The 17,472-nt window shown below is 63.4% G+C and overlaps 2 protein-coding genes across 2 annotated transcripts; one reads left to right on the top strand and one right to left on the bottom strand.

Moving 5' to 3' along the window:
- Positions 1 to 2,506: 2,506 nt before the first annotated feature.
- Positions 2,507 to 4,612, bottom strand: LOC127058663 (mesoderm posterior protein 2-like). The gene is made up of 2 exons (XM_050968933.1): positions 3,680 to 4,612; positions 2,507 to 2,698 (listed from the first exon to the last, which is right to left on the bottom strand). Exons 1-2 carry the CDS (start codon positions 4,610 to 4,612, stop codon positions 2,507 to 2,509), a joined length of 1,125 nt encoding a protein of 374 aa, XP_050824890.1.
- A 6,956-nt stretch (positions 4,613 to 11,568) lies between these two features.
- On the top strand, positions 11,569 to 12,955 carry LOC127058662 (mesoderm posterior protein 1-like). Its single transcript, XM_050968931.1, has 2 exons — positions 11,569 to 12,318; positions 12,902 to 12,955. The coding sequence occupies exons 1-2, from the start codon at positions 11,569 to 11,571 to the stop codon at positions 12,953 to 12,955; spliced, it is 804 nt and encodes a 267-aa protein (XP_050824888.1).
- Positions 12,956 to 17,472: the final 4,517 nt, after the last annotated feature.

Here is a 17,472-nt window from a genome sequence, read left to right as displayed (position 1 = left end):
CTGGCAGGCTGGGGGAAGATGGAGGGGTGAGCTGGGGGCAGGCAGGAGAGGAGAGGTGGGGGCAGGCAGGGGGAGAGCTGGCAGGCTGGGGGCAGATGGAGGTGTGAGCTGGGGGCACGCAGGAGAGGAGAGGTGGGGGCAGGCAGGGGGAGAGCTGGCAGGCTGGGGGCAGATGGAGGGGTGAGCTGGGGGCAGGCAGGGGAGGAGAGGTGAGGGCAGGCAGGGGGAGGAGAGCTGGCAGGAGAGCTGGCAGGCTGGGGGCAGATGGAGGGGTGAGCTGGGGGCAGGCAGGGGAGGAGAGGTGAGGGCAGGCAGGGGGAGGAGAGCTGGCAGGCTGGGGGCAGGCAGGGGATGAGAGGTGGTGGTAGGTGGGGGGAGGAGAGCTGGCAGGAGGAGAGCTGGCAGGCTGGGGGTAGATGGAGGGGTGAGCTGGGGGCAGGCAGGGGAGGAGAGGTGAGGACAGGCAGGGGGAGGAGAGCTGGCAGGAGAGCTGGCAGGCTGGGGGCAGATGGAGGTGTGAGCTGGGGGCAGGCAGGAGAGGAGAGGTGGGGGCAGGCAGGGGGAGAGCTGGCAGGCTGGGGGCAGATGGAGGGGTGAGCTGGGGGCACGCAGGAGAGGAGAGGTGGGGGCAGGCAGGGGGAGAGCTGGCAGGCTGGGGGCAGATGGAGGGGTGAGCTGGGGGCAGGCAGGGGAGGAGAGGTGAGGGCAGGCAGGGGGAGGAGAGCTGGCAGGATGGGGGCAGGCAGGGGAGGAGAGGTGGTGGTAGGTGGGGGGAGGAGAGCTGGCAGGAGGAGAGCTGGCAGGCTGGGGGCAGATGGAGGTGTGAGCTGGGGGCAGGCAGGGGAGGAGAGGTGAGGGCAGGCAGGGGGAGGAGAGCTGGCAGGAGAGCTGGCAGGCTGGGGGCAGATGGAGGGGTGAGCTGGGGGCAGGCAGGGGAGGAGAGGTGGGGGTAGGTAGGGGGGAGGAGAGCAGAGCTGGCAGGTTCACTTTCTCCACATCACTCATGATTTTATATACCTCTATCATATCCCCCTTAGTCTCCTCTTTTCCAAGCTGAAGAGACCTGCTCTTTAATCTCCCCTCATATGGGACCTGTTCCAACCCCCTAAGCCAGCTAGGCACGTGTGCCCGTTCACCTGCATGTTGTGCCATGCGTGGGTCTGGAGCCACTTAGCAGCACAATTTCCTTGCCAGGAATGTGGCACCTCCATTTCTGTGTCCCCCCAGTGGCCCCAGGCCCCAGAAGTCCCCTTGACTGTCCTCTCCCTGTGACCCCCATGACCCACTGTGATTCACCAGGCCCCATTGCCTCATGATCCCCATCCTTGTGACCCCCATGACAACCCCCCCCCTCATGATTCCCATGTCCCCGTGAGTCCGTGCCCATCTCCCTGAACACCCAGGTCCTCTGGCTACGTCTGGGGAGCAGGGCCTGGAGCTCCCAGCTTTGAGGGGCTGAGGCCAAGTCAGACATGGACTGCCATTGCTGTTTCTGCAGGCTGCCAAGGGGCTCCTGGGCTTGCGGGGCGAGATGGGTCTAGTTCCGCCTGGGGTGACTTTGTGCTCTGCCCAGTTGTCTCCAAGAAGTGCCATGGGCAGGGGCTGACCACATGGGGAAGCATGCTCGCCTGAGTTCAGTGCTACATCAATGACCCATTCTCCAGGCCACTGCCCAGGGGATGCTGAGACCTGTGAGCCCCACACAGCACCAGGCCCTGCCCAGCACCATGCTGGGTCCCCCCTTCAGCCCCACACAGCACCATGTCAGGTCCCCCACGTCAGCCCCACATGGTACAACGGGTCCCCCTCAGCAGCCCCCTGGGGGGCAGTGCCAGGCCCTGCTCCCAGACAGCATATGAAGGGACTGGGTAATTCTCAAGCAGGCAGCCCAGCCCTGCCCACACAGCCGGGTAGGGAGCTGACAGCACCAGTGGGGGAACTCCCCATCTTGGCAGGGGGCTAATGAAATCTGGGCCTGCTGGAAAAATGTAATGTGAGCGTGAGCCAGATCAGAGCATGGAAGGAGCAGGGACCCTGGTCATGCAGCTCCGTGCCCATCACCATCCACCCACCCTGCCTTCAGAAACTGCGTCCGCCTGCTCCCAGAGACGCCCCACCTCACCTGCTCCCAGACCTGGCCCTGCCTCCCCCAGCACCCACCTGCTCCCAGAGCCAGGCCTCCAGTCCCCACCCACTCTGAGAACTGCCCGCCCCAGTGCCCGCCTGCTCCTAGATCCGTTCCCTGTCCCCCAGCACCAGGCCTGCCCAGTGCCCACCCACTCCCAGAGCCACCCCCCCGAGTACCTGCCTGCTCCCAGAGCCGGGCCCACCAGCCCATTCAGTGAGCAGCAAACCTGGCTGAGTGACCCTACAATAACAAAGCAGCAGGAGCCAGGGCAGGACGTAAAGGGTTTAATCAGAAAGGCCTTTCCCTGCCAGGCACAGCCAGTGTGAAGAGCGGGGCCCTGGCAGGGACCTGCTGCGAGCGGAGCTGCTGCACTGAGCCCTAGTCCGTGAGGAGGCCCGTAGCTCCGCACCCAAACGCGGCCGATGTCCTGCGTCTCGTCATCTCTTCAGGGCCAGCTGCCCCCCATTCCTGCTGCTGGGCCGGCTCTGCCGGGATGGCCCTGTGGTGGCTGCAGGCTGGCTGGGGGCTGGGGTCAATGGACCACTCCAGGCTTGGTGACGTGGGCCCTGCCTTGTGCCAAAGGAAAAGGCGTGTTTAACAAGGTGCCAGGTGGGCTGGCTGGGGTGAGGCGCACTGCAGGCCCCACCAGACTCCACTGCCCCCGGTTCTCAGGCACCCCCTTGCCCAGGGCGCTGCAGGGACAGATCCTGTGCACCTCAGCTGCTTTCTGAGGGAGCATTTCCCCTCCCCCTAGGCTCCGTGTCGCTCTGGCCGAGGGGCCCCATTGCATAGCCCCTTGGCGTCGTGTGTGGGGCACACTCAGGGCTCTGCACATTATGACCCTGGCCAGGCCTCCTGCTCTGCAGCATGGGAGGGTCCTGGGGTCCCTGCAGCAGCCCCCGTGGTTGGCCTTGGCACGAAGAGCAAGCCCTTGTTTCTGACCAGATGCTCCCTCCTGCAGCCGGGGAGTGCATGGTACAGACCTAGCACATCTGCACAGGCTCTGAAGCTGCAGTGTGCTGTGCTCCCGCATTGCCCACATCCTTCCCTGGGCTCCCAGCACAGAACCCACCTCACTCGGGCAGGGCACAGATCCAGGTGCACTGGTAGCACCTGGCTGTCACGGCAGACCCTTGGGGCTCCATGCCCAGTGGCACGGGTGGCTCAGCCCTGGCACTGAACACCAAGCGGGGGGGGCTTTCTGCCTGGTCACCCTGCCAGCGTTGCTTTGGCAGAGTGGCTCAGGGGACCCCGGGGGCAGAGAGAAGCACGTTAAATGGAAGCTCCTGGCTTCCAAGCTGCTGCTGCTGGAGGAGTCTGAGGAGCCAGCCCAGATCTCTCTGGCATGGCATTCCAATCAGAACCGTCCCGCCAGGGCCCAGTGCCCCAGGCTTGTCCTGTGCAGAGCCCACAGGCTGCAAGCAGGCACTATGGCCCACCAGCTTGGATCCCCTAGGGGAATCTGGCCCGCTGTGGATGCTGCCAGCCTCCTGCCGGGGCCTCTGTAGCATATGGGGCAGGGAAGGGGCCCCCCCAGAGTGCAATGCGTACCTGGTAGAAAGCAGCCAGCAGGGGGCAGTGCGTGGGCGATGTCCAGTGCCTTGTGTCGGTGGCTCTGATCCCATTGGGCTCCAGGGGGGCTGCCGGATCAGTGCAGGATCCCCAGGATGCTGTGCCATTGGGCTCTGGAGGGCTCCCTGCCTTGGGGCGGGAGGTGGGCGAGCCCCAGGCCATTATGTCTGAGATGTGGGCCCCATGGAGCTCCGGGGGAGTCCCTGTTTCAGAGCAGGAGGTGGGTGACACCCAGGATGCTGCTCCAGTACTTTGAGTCCAAACCAGCTCAGGGGGTGTCCCTGCGGCAGGGCAGCAGGTGGGTGACACCCAGGACTCTGTGGCTAGGGGGGACCCCTCCCACGGGGCTGGAGATGCTGCCCGGAGGCCAGAGGTCGTGGCCTGGCAGCAACCCAGCCCCTCGGGGCACAGCTGGCAGTGCCGGCGTGGGCCCTCTCTCCTCTGGGCCAGAGTCTCCTCGCTGAGCCCCAGCAGCTCCGACAGGTGGGAGATGTAGCGGATGGCGAGGCGCAGGGTCTCGATCTTGGTCAGGCTCTGGCCGGCCGGTGCTACCGAGGGGGGCAGGTAGCGTCGCAGGGTGTGGAGAGCCTTGGACAGATTCCTCATGCGCAGCTTCTCCCGCTCGCTGGCGCTCTGCCTCTGCCCGCCGCCTGCCCTGCCCGGTGCCCTCTGGCTGCGGCGGCAGGGATCTGCCTGGAGCTTGGGGGGCAGAGCGGGTGCTCGCCCCAGGAGGCAGCCGTGGAGGGGCTCCTGGGAAGCCAGGAGTGCAGAAGAAGGGGACAGGCTATAGGAGTCTGAGGAGGAGGTGGGAGAGGTGGAGTCTGAGTGGGCCCAGCCCCACTCTTGCAGCAGGGCCTGGCTCGGGAGCAGCTGGAGATCCTGGGCTAGGAGCCGGGCAGGACAGCTGGCCATGGCGTCAGGGCTTGGGGCTTCCCAGGCTGTGTGTGGGGAGAGTGCAGCAGCCCTGGGCTTTATGCTGAGGCCGGAGGTGTGAAGTGGCACCTTGGCAGGTTGCATGGAGGTGTCAAAACCCACAGAGGCCTGGCTGGGCCTGAGGCAGGAGGCCCCTGGGAAAGCCAGCCCCATTTGCAGAGGTGTCAGTTCTGACTCCTCTGCCCTTTAATTGGGGCTGCCTGAGCTGGGAAGTGTGCAGGGGCCAATTCACATGCCAGCGAGAGCTGCTAATTTTCTTACCATCCCTCCTCAAGTCAAGCAGCACAATCCCACAATGCCCCAGGCTGGGCCAGCGGGAGCTCCTCAGTGTCCTGGCTACGCTGGGCCCTTGACCTTCCCCAGGAGAGAGCCCCCGAGCGCTTTGCCTTGGCTAAGGCTGGGTGTGCTACCTCCTGCTAGAGCACAGTGCTCAGAGGGCAAGGCTGCGCCGGCGGTGAAAGCCAGGACACCTGGGGCCCATTCCCAGCTCCACCAGCTGCACACTGCTGCAGTGGGCAGACTGGGAGATTTCAGGCCAGAAGGGACAGGTGTCACCTGCCTGCATGACTCAGGCCAGAGATGTCCTGGAGTTAATGCCTGGCTGAATGGAGTGGGTCTGTTACATCAAATTCAATGATGAGAATCCACCATGCGCCTTGTAAGTTGTTCCAGTGCTTAGTTACCTGTCCTGGGAAACACCCACGCTAAATTTCCAGGCTGAATTTGTCAAGCTTCAGCTGCCAGTTGTTAGATCATTTTTGACCTTCCTCTGCTAGATTAAAGTGCAACAAGCACTGAAATGTGGAGTCTGGGGGGGCACCTGGCCCAGCTTTCCCAGCCCCAAACCTTGGGTCCACATGGCTCCTGGCCTCCCCTACCCACTAGAGCCTGGGGTCCACGTGGCTCCTGGCCTGCCCTCCCGTACCCCCCCGAGCGTGGGGTCCACGTGGCTTCTGGCCTGGCCTCCCCTAGCCCCCCCCCGGAACCCAGGGTCTGCGTGGCTCCTGGCCTGGCCTCCCCTACCCTACCCACCCCTGAACCTGGGGTCTGCGTGGCTCCTGCCCTGGCCTTCCGCCCCCACAGAGCCCGAGGTCTGCGTGGCTCCTGGCCTGGCCTCCCCTCCCCTCAAAGCCTGGGGTCTGCGTGGCTCCTGGACTGGCCTCCTCTACCCCCACCCAAACCCGGGGTCCGCGTGGCTCCTGGCCTGGCCTCCCCTACCCACCAGAGCCCGGGGTCTGCGCCTGGTCTCAGTCCCCACCCAGGTGCCCAGGCCCTGCTTTCCCTAGTCTCCCTTCCCCCAGTGCTGCTGCTCAGCGGTGGGGGATCCAGGGGGCCCTGGGCCCTGGTGTCTACTTTGGCCCAGCCCAACCGCCCCTGGCAGTGCTGGCTGGGGTCAGGGGGCCCTCGGGCCCAGCTCTCCCACTGGGGCAGCCTCTGCCTGTCTGGGGGAGGTTCCTGGGGCACATCCTAGGGCTCGCACTCATGCTGCCCTGGGGCGTCTCTGCTCGGTGTCTTGGCGTGATTCCTGGGTGAGCCGGGCCAGGCTGCCGCCCCCGTGGGTGGCCTGGCTTGTGTCTCCCTGTGAGTGCACTGGGCTCAGCTGTTTGCACAAGTGCCACCTTGCCGGGCCCACGGGTAGGGTCGCCAACCCTCCAGGATTGGCCGGGAGTGTCCTGGAACTGACATCAAGCTCCCGGTGGCTATTGAAAGCAAGCCGGGAGATCTGAATACGTACAGTACAATTAATGCCATCACGTCATGGTGGGGAAAACAATCTCCTGGAATAGCTTTAGGCAGACTCGGCAGCTGGGCCACGGGTCAAGATCCAGCCCTCCGGCCACCTGCGGAGCTGGGCCACAGACCTCCTTCCGGGGCGCTCCTGGCCCCCGCTGCCTCCCCCACACCTATGCCCCATGCCAGCCTGGCACATGGCACAATGGGGCACTCGGGCAGGCCCTGGGCAGGAGGGTTAGGGCGCTCCAGAGGCGGCTGGGGTACAAGCCCCTAGACTGACAGGCTGGGCTGGCAGGGGCTGCGCCTCCCACTTTGCAGCTTTTCCAAACTGCATTTTAGGAACTTTTTAGGGACTTCTCCCCTCAACCCTCCCCCTGCCCCCAGGCTGAGCACATTTCTCTGGGTGACAAGTACATTGCCTGGCCTCCAACCCCTCCTGCTACAGGGCAGGGACCCATCACTGCCTGCCTGGGGAGACCCCACTGCGGGGGTGGGTCCTTGTTCCTTGCCCTGCAGCAGCTGGTGCCGGCTACTGTCCCAGAAGGATGCTAAGTGGAGCCCTCTGCTGAGCCAGGCTGGCAGTTCCTGTGCCCTTTGTCACCCCATCCAGCGCTCTGTGAGTGGCTTTGTGCTGCTACGTGTCTGTTCCGCACTGAGGGGCCTGGATGGTGTGCCTGTGACACCCCCTGCACACACACACTCTGTGACACCCTCTGCGCACACGTGCTTTGTGACATGCCCTGCACACGTGCTCTGTGACACGCCCTGCATATTGTGCTCTGTGACATATGCTGCACACACTTGCTCTTGGACTCACCTTGCACACACATGCTCTGGGACTCACCTTGCACACATGTACTCTGTGACACGGCCTGCACACGTGATCTGTAACATGTACTGCACACACATGTTCAGTGACATGCTATGCACACACATGCTCTGTGACATGCCCTGCACATATGCTCTGTGACACGCCCTGAACACACATGCTCTTAACATGTACTGCACACACGTGCTCTGTGACATGCCCTGCACACGTGCTCTGTGACACGCCCTGCATATTGTGCTCTGTGACATGTGCTGCATACATTTGCTCTGTGACATGTGCTGCATACATTTGCTCTGGGACTCACCTTGCACACATGTGCTCTGTGACATGCCCTGCACACGTGCTCTGTAACATGTACTGCACACACATGCTCAGCGACATGCTCTGCACACACATGCTCTGTGACATGCCCTGCACACATGCTCTGTGACTCACCCTGCACACACATGATCTGTGACATGCCCTGCACACACATGATCTGTGACAACCTCTGCACACATGCTCTGTGACTCACCCTGCACACACGTGCTCTGTGACATGTTCTGCTCCTGAGCTGCCCAGAATGGTCCAAGCCCCGAGGGACCCAAAGGAATAGGCCGGCATCCATTCCTGATGACGCCGCTGGGAAGGGGAGGCTCCTGTGTGCATGTGCCGGGGGCAGTACGGGGTGGGAGTGAAGCCCAGCCGTCAGCACTGCACAGAGCGCGCCCTCTGGAGGGGGCAGGGGCTAGCGCCGGCCGTCCATGCAGGGGAGGTAAACCTGCCCAGCAGTGCAGGGAGTGGGGCGTGAGGAATGGGGCAGGTCCCCTCACCAGCCCCCTCCGGGCACACTCTGTGTTTGCTGGGAGGTGTCACTGCACGCAGCCCCCTGCAGCGCTGCGCTCGGGCTGGGCGCATAGTGAGCTCCCCGGGGAGCTCCCAGCTTGGGGAAGAGGGACGAATAATTGATTCCATATGGTGCTGTGGGCCTGGGGCTTGGCAAGCGTCCCCGAGGGAGGGCAGAAGCCTTGGGACAGGGGTTGCAGCTGAGGCCAGGGGCCGAGTGCCGGCAGTGCACAAGATGGCAGGGAGAGGCGAGGTGGGGGCTCAGCGCTCCCAGTGGGGGCGACTGGACAGAGATGACTGAGGGCAGATACCCCAGAGTCTCCGGGAGGTTCCCGGCGCTGGTGAGGGGCATCCCAGGATTCCCCAGGAGTGAGGGGCCGGGGTCCCCATAACACGGATGGGATGGACGCTGGAGCCAGCATCACTCCCTTGCAGGGACCCCCCTCCATTGGAGGGCGTAGGGAGCTCTGATCTTTCACCTCCGTCTGGGAGAGCTCGGGCTAACCCTGGATTCCCAGCGCAGGTGCGGCTGGGCAGAGTCTGGCAGGGAGAAACGCCAGCACTTGTCAAAACCCAGGGTGGGTGGAGAGGGGGGGAGAAAGGCCCCCCCCCAGCTTCCTGCCCATGGAGTCCATAGCCAGGGCATCCACTAAGGGGATATGGGAGCTGGGATGGGGGTGGAGAAGTGGGCAAGTGGAAACGAGAGAGGGGAACAGGCAGGAGACCCCAACCCCTGGGGCTGGGAGATGGAATGAGACTGGTTTCCTGGCCTGGCCTCCCCTCAGCCCCAGAACCTGTATATGCTTGTGTGTGTGTAAACACACTTTTATTAGTGCAGGGTGGGGCTATGTACACGCCTGTAGTAATGTGAGGTCCATGTACACATCTGTAGTCGTGCAAGGGGGAGCAGTGTCCATGCCTGTACTCATGCAGGGGTGTGCATGTCTGTTACACGCCTGTATTTGTGTGGGGGTTGTACATTCCAGTATTAGTGGCTGGGCCTGTGTACATGTCTGTATTGTGCGGGGATGTGTGTGTGTACACATGTGTCAGTGCGGCGGGTACCTGTGCGTACACTTGTGTGTGTGTGTCTGTGTACACACCACTATCAGTGTGGGACCCTGTATTTTGGAAGCACGTCCCACCCCACATTCCCTTGAGAGCCTCTCCCCCTTCTGTTTTCTTTTCCAGAATTGCCACACTGGGTTTCCATGGTAACCTTTACACCAGTCGTGTCAAGTGCCAGCTGCACTGGGCCTGGGAACGCAGCCCGGGGGTCCCTCCCAGCTCCTCACACCCTCCCTCCCTCCGCCTCGTAGTGAGAACGCTCTGGCTCCAGGGGGACGTGGGCTGGTGGTTCTGGACTTCTCATTATGAGCGAGGGGCCCAGCTGGTTGGGAAAATCGTGGCATAGCCCAGCCTGAGAACTCCCCAGCAGGGGTGTCCAGCCTGTCCCCCCCAGGCTGGGGTTTGTCCTATGGTAACTCTGGGGGGCCCCAGTCAGGGATCAGGGTCCCACTGTGCCAGGTGCTGACAGACACCTAAGGGAGACACAGCCCCCACCCTGAGAAGCTTACAATCAGGCGCCATGTCACAGATGGGAAACTGAGGCACAGAGCAGGGACATGCTGTGCTCAGTGAGTTAGTCGCAGAGCTAGGAGAGAAAACCAGGAGTCCTGACTCCCAGTCCCAGGCTGAACTGCTCAGCTGCCCTGCCCATCACACCCCTGTGCCAAGGGGGTTGGGGGTGTGAGTGCCAGGGAAGGAGAGGGCTGGCCAGGCTGCTCCAAGGGAGGGAAACTGAGAAAGGAGAAATTGTGCCAGCATCAGCCCCTGCCCCCCAGCTGGCATGTTGGCCTATCGGGTGCCCGTCCTTCTGGGGGGAGACGCTGGCAGGGGCATCATCCCAGGGGAGGGCTGGGAGCCCCATGGCTAGAGGCTCTTACTGCTGGAGGAGCCCAGGGGACAGGCCTGGCTGTGACCCCAGGAGAGGCTCCCCCCTGGGTGTTTATCTGGGGGCCTGGGCTGGGCTGCTGGGGCATTTTGTTTCTCTTTCGCCACCCTCCCACAATGCACTGCTTCATCCCCTTCCCCGCTGAGGCCCCTCCTGCCCCCCTGGAACCAGTGTCCGGCGGGGGTGGGAGGGCTCAGGGGGGTGTTTAATATTCTTGCTTCACAAGTGCTCCAGCTCCCTGGGCACAGGGTCCCTGCAGCTGAGCTGTCTGCCTGGGACGGCTGCAGGCTCTGGGGCGGCGTCTCCGAACTGCTGGGTCGAGCCCACTCTGCCCCCGGAGTGGGGGGCTCCTGGATCCTTCCAGCCCTGCTGTCTGGTGGCTGCGCCCTGGGCACAACGAGTCCCGCGCTGGAGCAGGTGCTTGGTGGAGAGGTGCCCCCACATTCCCAGCCCTGGGGAGCTGGGGCTGCCCCTCCCCATGGCAGCTACCCCAGCAAAGAGCCTCTCACCCCTGTGGCCCCCCCCCACATGCTGATGGGCAGCAGCAGACAGACAGACCCTCCTTCCTGGCCCCCCGCAGCCAGCAGGCCAGGTGCGGGGCAGGGCCCCTGAGCCATGGCCTGGATGTGATAGTGCGGCTCCTGGGCTCATTAGTGGCAGGGTGTGAAATGCCATTAGCCTGGGCTGGGAGGGGCAGGCTGCTCTGGCTTCCTCGCTGTCTCTCGCCCCCCTTGGCCCAGGGTGCCCAGCGCCTCCTGGTAGCCTGCAGGGCAGCAGAGCACAAGCCCCTGCCCAGGCCCGTGCAGGGGGAGCATCCCTGGGTTGCTGGGCCCCTCCCCAGAATGTCAGGGGTTGGGCTCAGGAACTGGCTGGGGAATCAGGGCCCAGAGCTGGGGTTGGGCCCGACACTTCAGCCTCCCCGGGGGGTGGGTTTTGGTTAGGGTCCTGCTCTAGGAGGCACCTGCCCCCTGCGTTTCCCGGCCCAAGCCCTGCCCCCAGGCCACATTGAGTGAGGACAAGTCTCCTGCCCCATCACTCAGGGCAGGGCCCGGCCGGGTTTGAGTAGTGTGGGATAACGCTTAGCACCTGGGCATGCAGCCCGGACTCCTGGGTTCTTTTCCTCCCTGTGTGGGTTTGGACCTGAGTCCCCCACCGTGTACCGTGGGCTGCTGGCACTGCCCCTAGGAATACAGACACACAGCCACCGGGCACCCTCCCGTGTATGGCTTCATCCTGCCCGTGGCAGTGAGGTGCAAGCTGCCCCCTCTGAGCGAGTGGCGGCACAGCCCAGCCATACAGAGCCGCCCTGTGCCCTCGCCAGCCCACTGGGCATGGGGCACCTGGGCAGGCTCCGTTGCAAGCCGGCAGCTGGGTGTCCGTGGGGTCGGTGACCTGTCACACAGCTCCACCCCAGCTGGGGTAAAATTCAACACCAGCCTGTTCAAAGGAGCTCTCTTCCCCAGGGTCCCCAGCCCCCCAGGGCTTTGATGTGCTGATGGTCCCTGCGAAGGTGCCACTTCACACCTCTAGCCTCAGCATAAAGCCTGGGGCTGCTGCGCTTTCCCCACACGAAGCCTGGGAAACCCTGACGCCATGGCCAGCTCTCCTGCCCAGCTCCTAGCCCAGGATCTCCCGCTGCTCCCAGGCCAGGCCCTGCTGCAGGAGTGGGGCAGAGTCCCGCCCAGCATGGAGGGGTACAGCAGCTGCTCCCCAACACCCTCCACCGACTCCTGCAGCCTCTCACCCCTCTACCCGCTCTGCCCAGCTCCCCAGGAGCCCTGCAGCAGCTGCCCTGCAGCCCCAAGCCTGGTGCTGACGCCAAGACGCAGGGCTGGCCTATGCCCAGCCTATGGGAGCAGGAAGGGCAGCAGGGGCAGGGCAGGCGGTGGGCAGAGGCAGAGCGCCAGCGAGCGGGAGAAGCTGCGCATGAGGAATCTGTCCAAGGCTCTCCACACCCTGCGACGCTACCTGCCCCCCTCGGTAGCACCGGCCGGCCAGAGCCTGACCAAGATCGAGACCCTGCGCCTCGCCATCCGCTACATCTCCCACCTGTCGGAGCTGCTGGGGCTCAGCGAGGAGACGCTGGCCCAGAGGAGAGAGGGCCCACGCCGGCACTGCCAGCTGTGCCCCGAGGGGCTGGGTTGCTGCCAGGCCACGACCCCTGGCCTCCGGGCAGCATCTCCAGCCCCGTGGGAGGGGTCCCCCCAAGCCACAGAGTCCTGGGTGTCGCCCACCTGCTGCCCTGCCGCAGGGACACCCCCTGAGCTGCACAGGGCACGAATCCTGGATGCGGGGCCGATGCTGCTGCCAGCTGAATTTGCAGACATGGGTCTGTCCTCCCAGGTAGGTTCACTCTCTGCCCCCTCCTCATCTAGGCTGTGTCCTGAGTTTACCTGCCAGAGTAACCCCCCGCGGTGCATATTCCATGGCACAGATCTGGGGAACCCCCATTCTGCCTGGCCTGATGCTGTGACTGGCAGGCGCACTGGGGCTGAGAATCAGGCACTCCCCAAATTCCTGGCCACTTGAAATGGCCCATGGGCCGGGTCCTGCGAGGAGGGCAGCATGCACTGCTGTGGGGGGCAGTGGGGAAGGGTTTTCCTGGGCGGATGCTGAGTCATGGAGAGCAGGGAGTGATGTGCTCAGGGCTACTCGGCTGATCAGCACAGCAGAGCCGGGAGGGGCTCTGACCAGAGGCATCCCCCTTCCCTGGCCTTGGGAATCAGCTTCGGTTGACAGGGCAGAGCGAATGACTCAGTGCCCTCACTCCACAGGCTCGCTGGCCCTGCTCCTGTCTGTGCCCTCCAGGGGCAGTTTGTGGGTTCCGCTCAGAGGGCCCCCCACTCTGTCTGGCTCCCGGAGACAGCGCCCAGACAGTCTGGCCTTGGCTGTGTTGCTCCACTGATCCTTGTGCTCCTCTCTGCAGGATCTCTCCGGCGAGCTCCTCTCCCTCCTGGAGGCCCTGCTTCCCCAGGACTGATCGGCCACTGCCCAGCCTGGGGACAAGCCTGAGAAGCAGCCGGTGGCAGAATGAGTCCTCGTGAGCCCAGGCAGCCCAGCTGGAGAGGGCCACATGCACGAACGCTGTCTCTGGCTGACGACTCTGCCCTGGATCATGCGCCCACTTCTGGGGACAATGCAGCTGTGCATGGCCATACAGGCATGGGGCACACTGAGGACGTGCAAGTGTGGGGCACATGCAGGGGTAGGAGGGTATTTATCGAGTTATGCCAGGGTGGGAGGGTATTTATCGAGATATGCAGGGGTGGGAGGGTATTTATCGAGTTATGCCAGGGTGGGAGGGTATTTATCGAGATATGCAGGGGTAGGAGGGTATTTATCGAGTTATGCCAGGGTGGGAGGGTATTTATCGAGTTGTGCTGGGGTGGGAGGGTATTTATCGAGTTATTCCAGGCCAGGGGACAATAGCTAAAGAGCTTTGAAAGCTGATGTGATGCTGTGAATGAATAAACCCGTGTCTGTGACCTCCTGCCTCTTGCTGTCGTGGGGTTCAGGGGAGTAGGGAGAGGGAAGGGGGAGCCATTATGGATCAATACGTGTCTCTGCTTTGGCCTCCTAGCCAGAACTGGCCCTGCAGCTTGGGAGGAGGCTGCCCTGCTGTTAGGGCACTGGGCTGGGAGCCCGGACTCCTGGGTTCCAGTCCTGGTTTGGCCACTGAGCTCACGCCCCGGCGGTGGGATCCATGATAACTCCTGGTGTGTAGACAGTGCTTTGGTGTGGGGGCCTGTTGGGCAGGTCCCTTTGCCCGGCCTCTGGGCCTCTGTCTCCCTCGGTCCCACTTGGGGAAGATGCCATGTGAGCTCTTTGCCTGCAGGAGGGATTTTCCTGAGCTGTGCGGGGCCCCTCCCGTGATGACAGGGGAGAACCCACGGTTTCCATCCTCCTTCACATCCCTGTGACCCCATGGGACCAGCAGGGCGCACTCGGCTGGGGACCCACCATGCTGGGAGACTTGAACCTGCCTGTATGTGAGGTCTCTTGGCTAGCTCCCAAGAGGAGCCCCTGCCTCAGCTGTCTTAAGGAGCCAGGGAGGCCACTGCCCCTGGTTGGAGGGGATGGGGCCCCTGCTCTCCTCTGCCCACTCCTGCATGCACAGGCCTGGGAGAGCTCTGCAAGGGGCGTGAGGCACCCCTGTGCTGCTGCCGTCCTGCCTTCCCCGGGGCTGGGTGCCCCCAACACATGGCCTGGCTACTGGGGCTCATTAAAAATCCCCTGGGGTGGGTGAGCTCAGCCTGTGTCCTGCCCCTGTTCCTGTGTGACTCATTTCACTTGGCCTCACTAAAGTCCATTGAATGCAGGATGCTTCTGAGCTTCCTGTTCTAACATGCTGTGTCATTTTGCTGCCACATCACACCCTAGAGGTGGCTGCATTTCTGCAGGGGGTGAGTGATCCCAGTGTATGGGCTGGCAAGCCCTTTGGGATAGACAATGGGGTGGTAGTTACACATGATATCAATGGTGAGACTGTGGCTCTGAGCCCGTTTATCTCACAGCTCTGTCCCCCTGTGGGAAAAGGGGTGTCACAGGCCCGGCTCACGGGGGCGGGACGAATACGACAGAAGAGGATCAGGATTCAGCCCCAGATAAACAGATGGGGATCCCATGACACCTGTACTCTGGGCAGAGCGCTCTGCAATGCCTTGGCAGGGAAGGCGGGCGCAGCTGCTGGGGCAGGGTGTGAAACCTCCCAGTGCAGGAGGCAGCAGCTGCGGGGTGAGTGGGAATTGGGGAACGTGATCACAGCTGTTCACTGGGGAGTCCCGCCCCCTGCAGCAGTGGGGCAGCTGGGGTAAGGGGCTGGGGGGGATCCCAGCCCATGGCTCTCGGCAGGTAATAGGATCAGAGCTGTGTGGCTACGTTTCCCACCCTAATGCCCAGGGGCTGCTTTCCTGAGAGCCCAGACTCTGCCCAGGGCCTGGCTCTGGGCATGGGGGCATCTCAGGGGTGGCAGAGAGCACCGTGCTCAGGAATGGGGCTTGGGGGATGTGGGGCAGAGCGGGGCCTGTGAGGGTTGGATCCAGGGCTCAGCTCTGCTAGGATCCCTGCCTGCCCTGGCTCCTGACCCCGGCTCCCAGCGTGGGGGTGGCCGTGGAGCGGTTCTGCTCCTGGGGGCCTGTCCTGGGGTGGCTGGGAGAGCCCATTACAGGGCTGGTGCTAATGGGCTTTGACAGGGAGATGCTAATAGACCAGAGGAGGCTCCATCTCCTCCCCCCTCCCCCGGCTCTGGGGCAGGGGCTGGGCAGCTAATGAGCCCCACTTAGCTGTGAACTGACTTGCTAATAACATTAATTCCTTCTGCCGGGACACAGCCTTTAAGATGCAAAACTCCCCTGTTGTGCCAAGGCCTTTCTCAGCACGGGCCGGGCTGCCCCCTAGGCCTGTGCTCCTCTGGACACCATCGGCTCCCCCTTGGCCCGGGTTCAATGGCCGTGGGGTGCCAGCCTGCACCTCTCTCTGCAGCTGCAGCAGCCTGAGTCTTTGGGCACCCTCCATATGGGAACAGCCCTTTGCCCGGGGGCGCCCGGCCTGGAAGGGGCTGCGGAACGCAGCGCCCCAGCACTGCTGGCCATGGAGGTGGGGGTGGAATTTCATGGCAAGGCTAGGATACGGGATGGGGGGACTCTGGGGCACTCAGCACCCCCACAAATAAAGGGGTGCTGAGTGCCCCAGAACTGCACTCTGGAGCCAGCATGACGATCGGTTTGTCTCAGCGGATCCTGGCTCTGCCCTGGTTAGGTCTCTGTTCTGCCACCTCAGGCCACCTGCGAAGACAAACAGCAGCCCCCTGTCCGGGCCTGTCCTGGCAAATCACAGGGCAGGGGCCATGTGCTGCTCTGTTGAATGCGAGCGTGTGTGATCCCTGCACCGTGACGTGTGTGGGCAGTGCCTTGATGGATGCACGGAGCACAACCCCTGCCCGTGCGTGGTGAGCGTGTGATCTCTGCACCGTGACGTGTCCGGGCAGTGCCGTGGTGCATGTGCAGAGCACATCCCCTGCCCATGCGTGGCGTGTGATCCCTGCACCATGATGTGTGCGGGCAGTGTCGTGATGCACGCGTGGAGCGCTTCCCCTGCCCATGTGTGGCGAGCATGTGCCAGTGCCATGTTCCCTGCGAGGTCGCACACATCTGTGGGGACTCAGCACCTCATTGTGTCCTGCAGAGACTTCTGACAGCTGCTGGGCTGGGGGCTGGGGGGCCATGGGGTAGCCGGATTGTCCTTCCCCATGCCTGTCCTGTGGTGCAGCCAGGCCAAGCACATCAGCCACAGCAGCGGCACAGACCTGGGTCCTGGTTGGCTGAACCCGGGTCAGGCAGGCTGTCTGTGCTGGCGCCTGCCATTTCCCCTGGGCTGGAGATGTCCCCCGGGTGGCCACGGGGTGTCACTAGAGAACCGCCTTTGAGGAGCGAGGCCCTGGGGCTGGGGGGGCAGGTGCTCTGCCAGGGCCAGGCCTGTAGCTGCCAAGGGTGCAGGGTGCTGCCAACTAGGGTGACCAGATAGCAAGTGTGAAAAACCATGGGCTTTGGCTGGAGGAGCTGTAGAGAGATGCCAGCTGGGGTGGGGCTAGTGTGCTTTGTGATGGGGCTCCAGCCAGCCCTCCACAGTGGGGAGCCAGCCAGCGGGAGACAGGCTGCTGGACGGGAGTGGGGGGTAACAGGAGCCTATAGAAGAAAAAGGCTCCAAAATTGGGACTGTCCCTATCAAATCGGGACATCTGGTCACCCTACTGCCAGGGGAGCACTGGGCGCAGATTGTGTGTCTGGCAGTGATGGGGTGGGCATCTGGCCCCTACTGTGCCAGCCTCCGGATGCCAAAGAATTGCTTTTGTGCCTCTAGCCCTGAGCCACAGCGAGCTCAACAGACCAGCAACAGTGTTGGTTCAGAGGCTCCTGCTGAAAGAGGCCAGGCTGTGCTGTGGCCGCAGAGGTCCTGCCAGTTCGCCAGCAGCCCCTGGGCTGCTCCATCCCAACGCCAGGTTCCACCAGCACCAGAGACAGCCCTGGTGCTGCTGAGTGAGGAGACAGCCCGGCCAGAGGGGAATCAGGCCCACATTTCACCCCACAGCCCTAAGGACCTGGTGCACCCCAGCCAGGGCCCCTGGCTGTCCTGTCTGCTTGGTCTCCAGGGGCAGGGTCTGTACCTGGCACCTGGGCCCAAGCATCCCCAGACGTGGAACGCTTCAGCCCCTCATCCGCCCAGGGCTTTGGCTGGAGGAGCTGTAGAGAGATGCCAGCTGGGGTGGGGCTAGTGTGCTTTGTGATGGGGCTCCAGCCAGCCCTCCACAGTGGGGAGCCAGCCAGCGGGAGACAGGCTGCTCGGCAGGGTCGTGTGCCCCATGCCTGCCCCCTGTCCGGCTGGACAGACCCCTGCACTCATGGCAGTTCTTGGTGGGAGTGTGTGAGTGTGGATGTGAGTGTGTGACTGGGCCTATGATGCTGTGTTAGTGCACGTGAATGAATGTGTGTGTGTGCGCGG

Source organism: Gopherus flavomarginatus, chromosome 9 (assembly GCF_025201925.1).
Source record: "Gopherus flavomarginatus isolate rGopFla2 chromosome 9, rGopFla2.mat.asm, whole genome shotgun sequence".
Lineage (NCBI taxonomy): Eukaryota > Metazoa > Chordata > Testudines > Testudinidae > Gopherus > Gopherus flavomarginatus.
The sequence above is the reverse complement of the archived record's forward strand: the minus strand, read 5'-3'. Positions and strand labels throughout refer to the sequence as shown.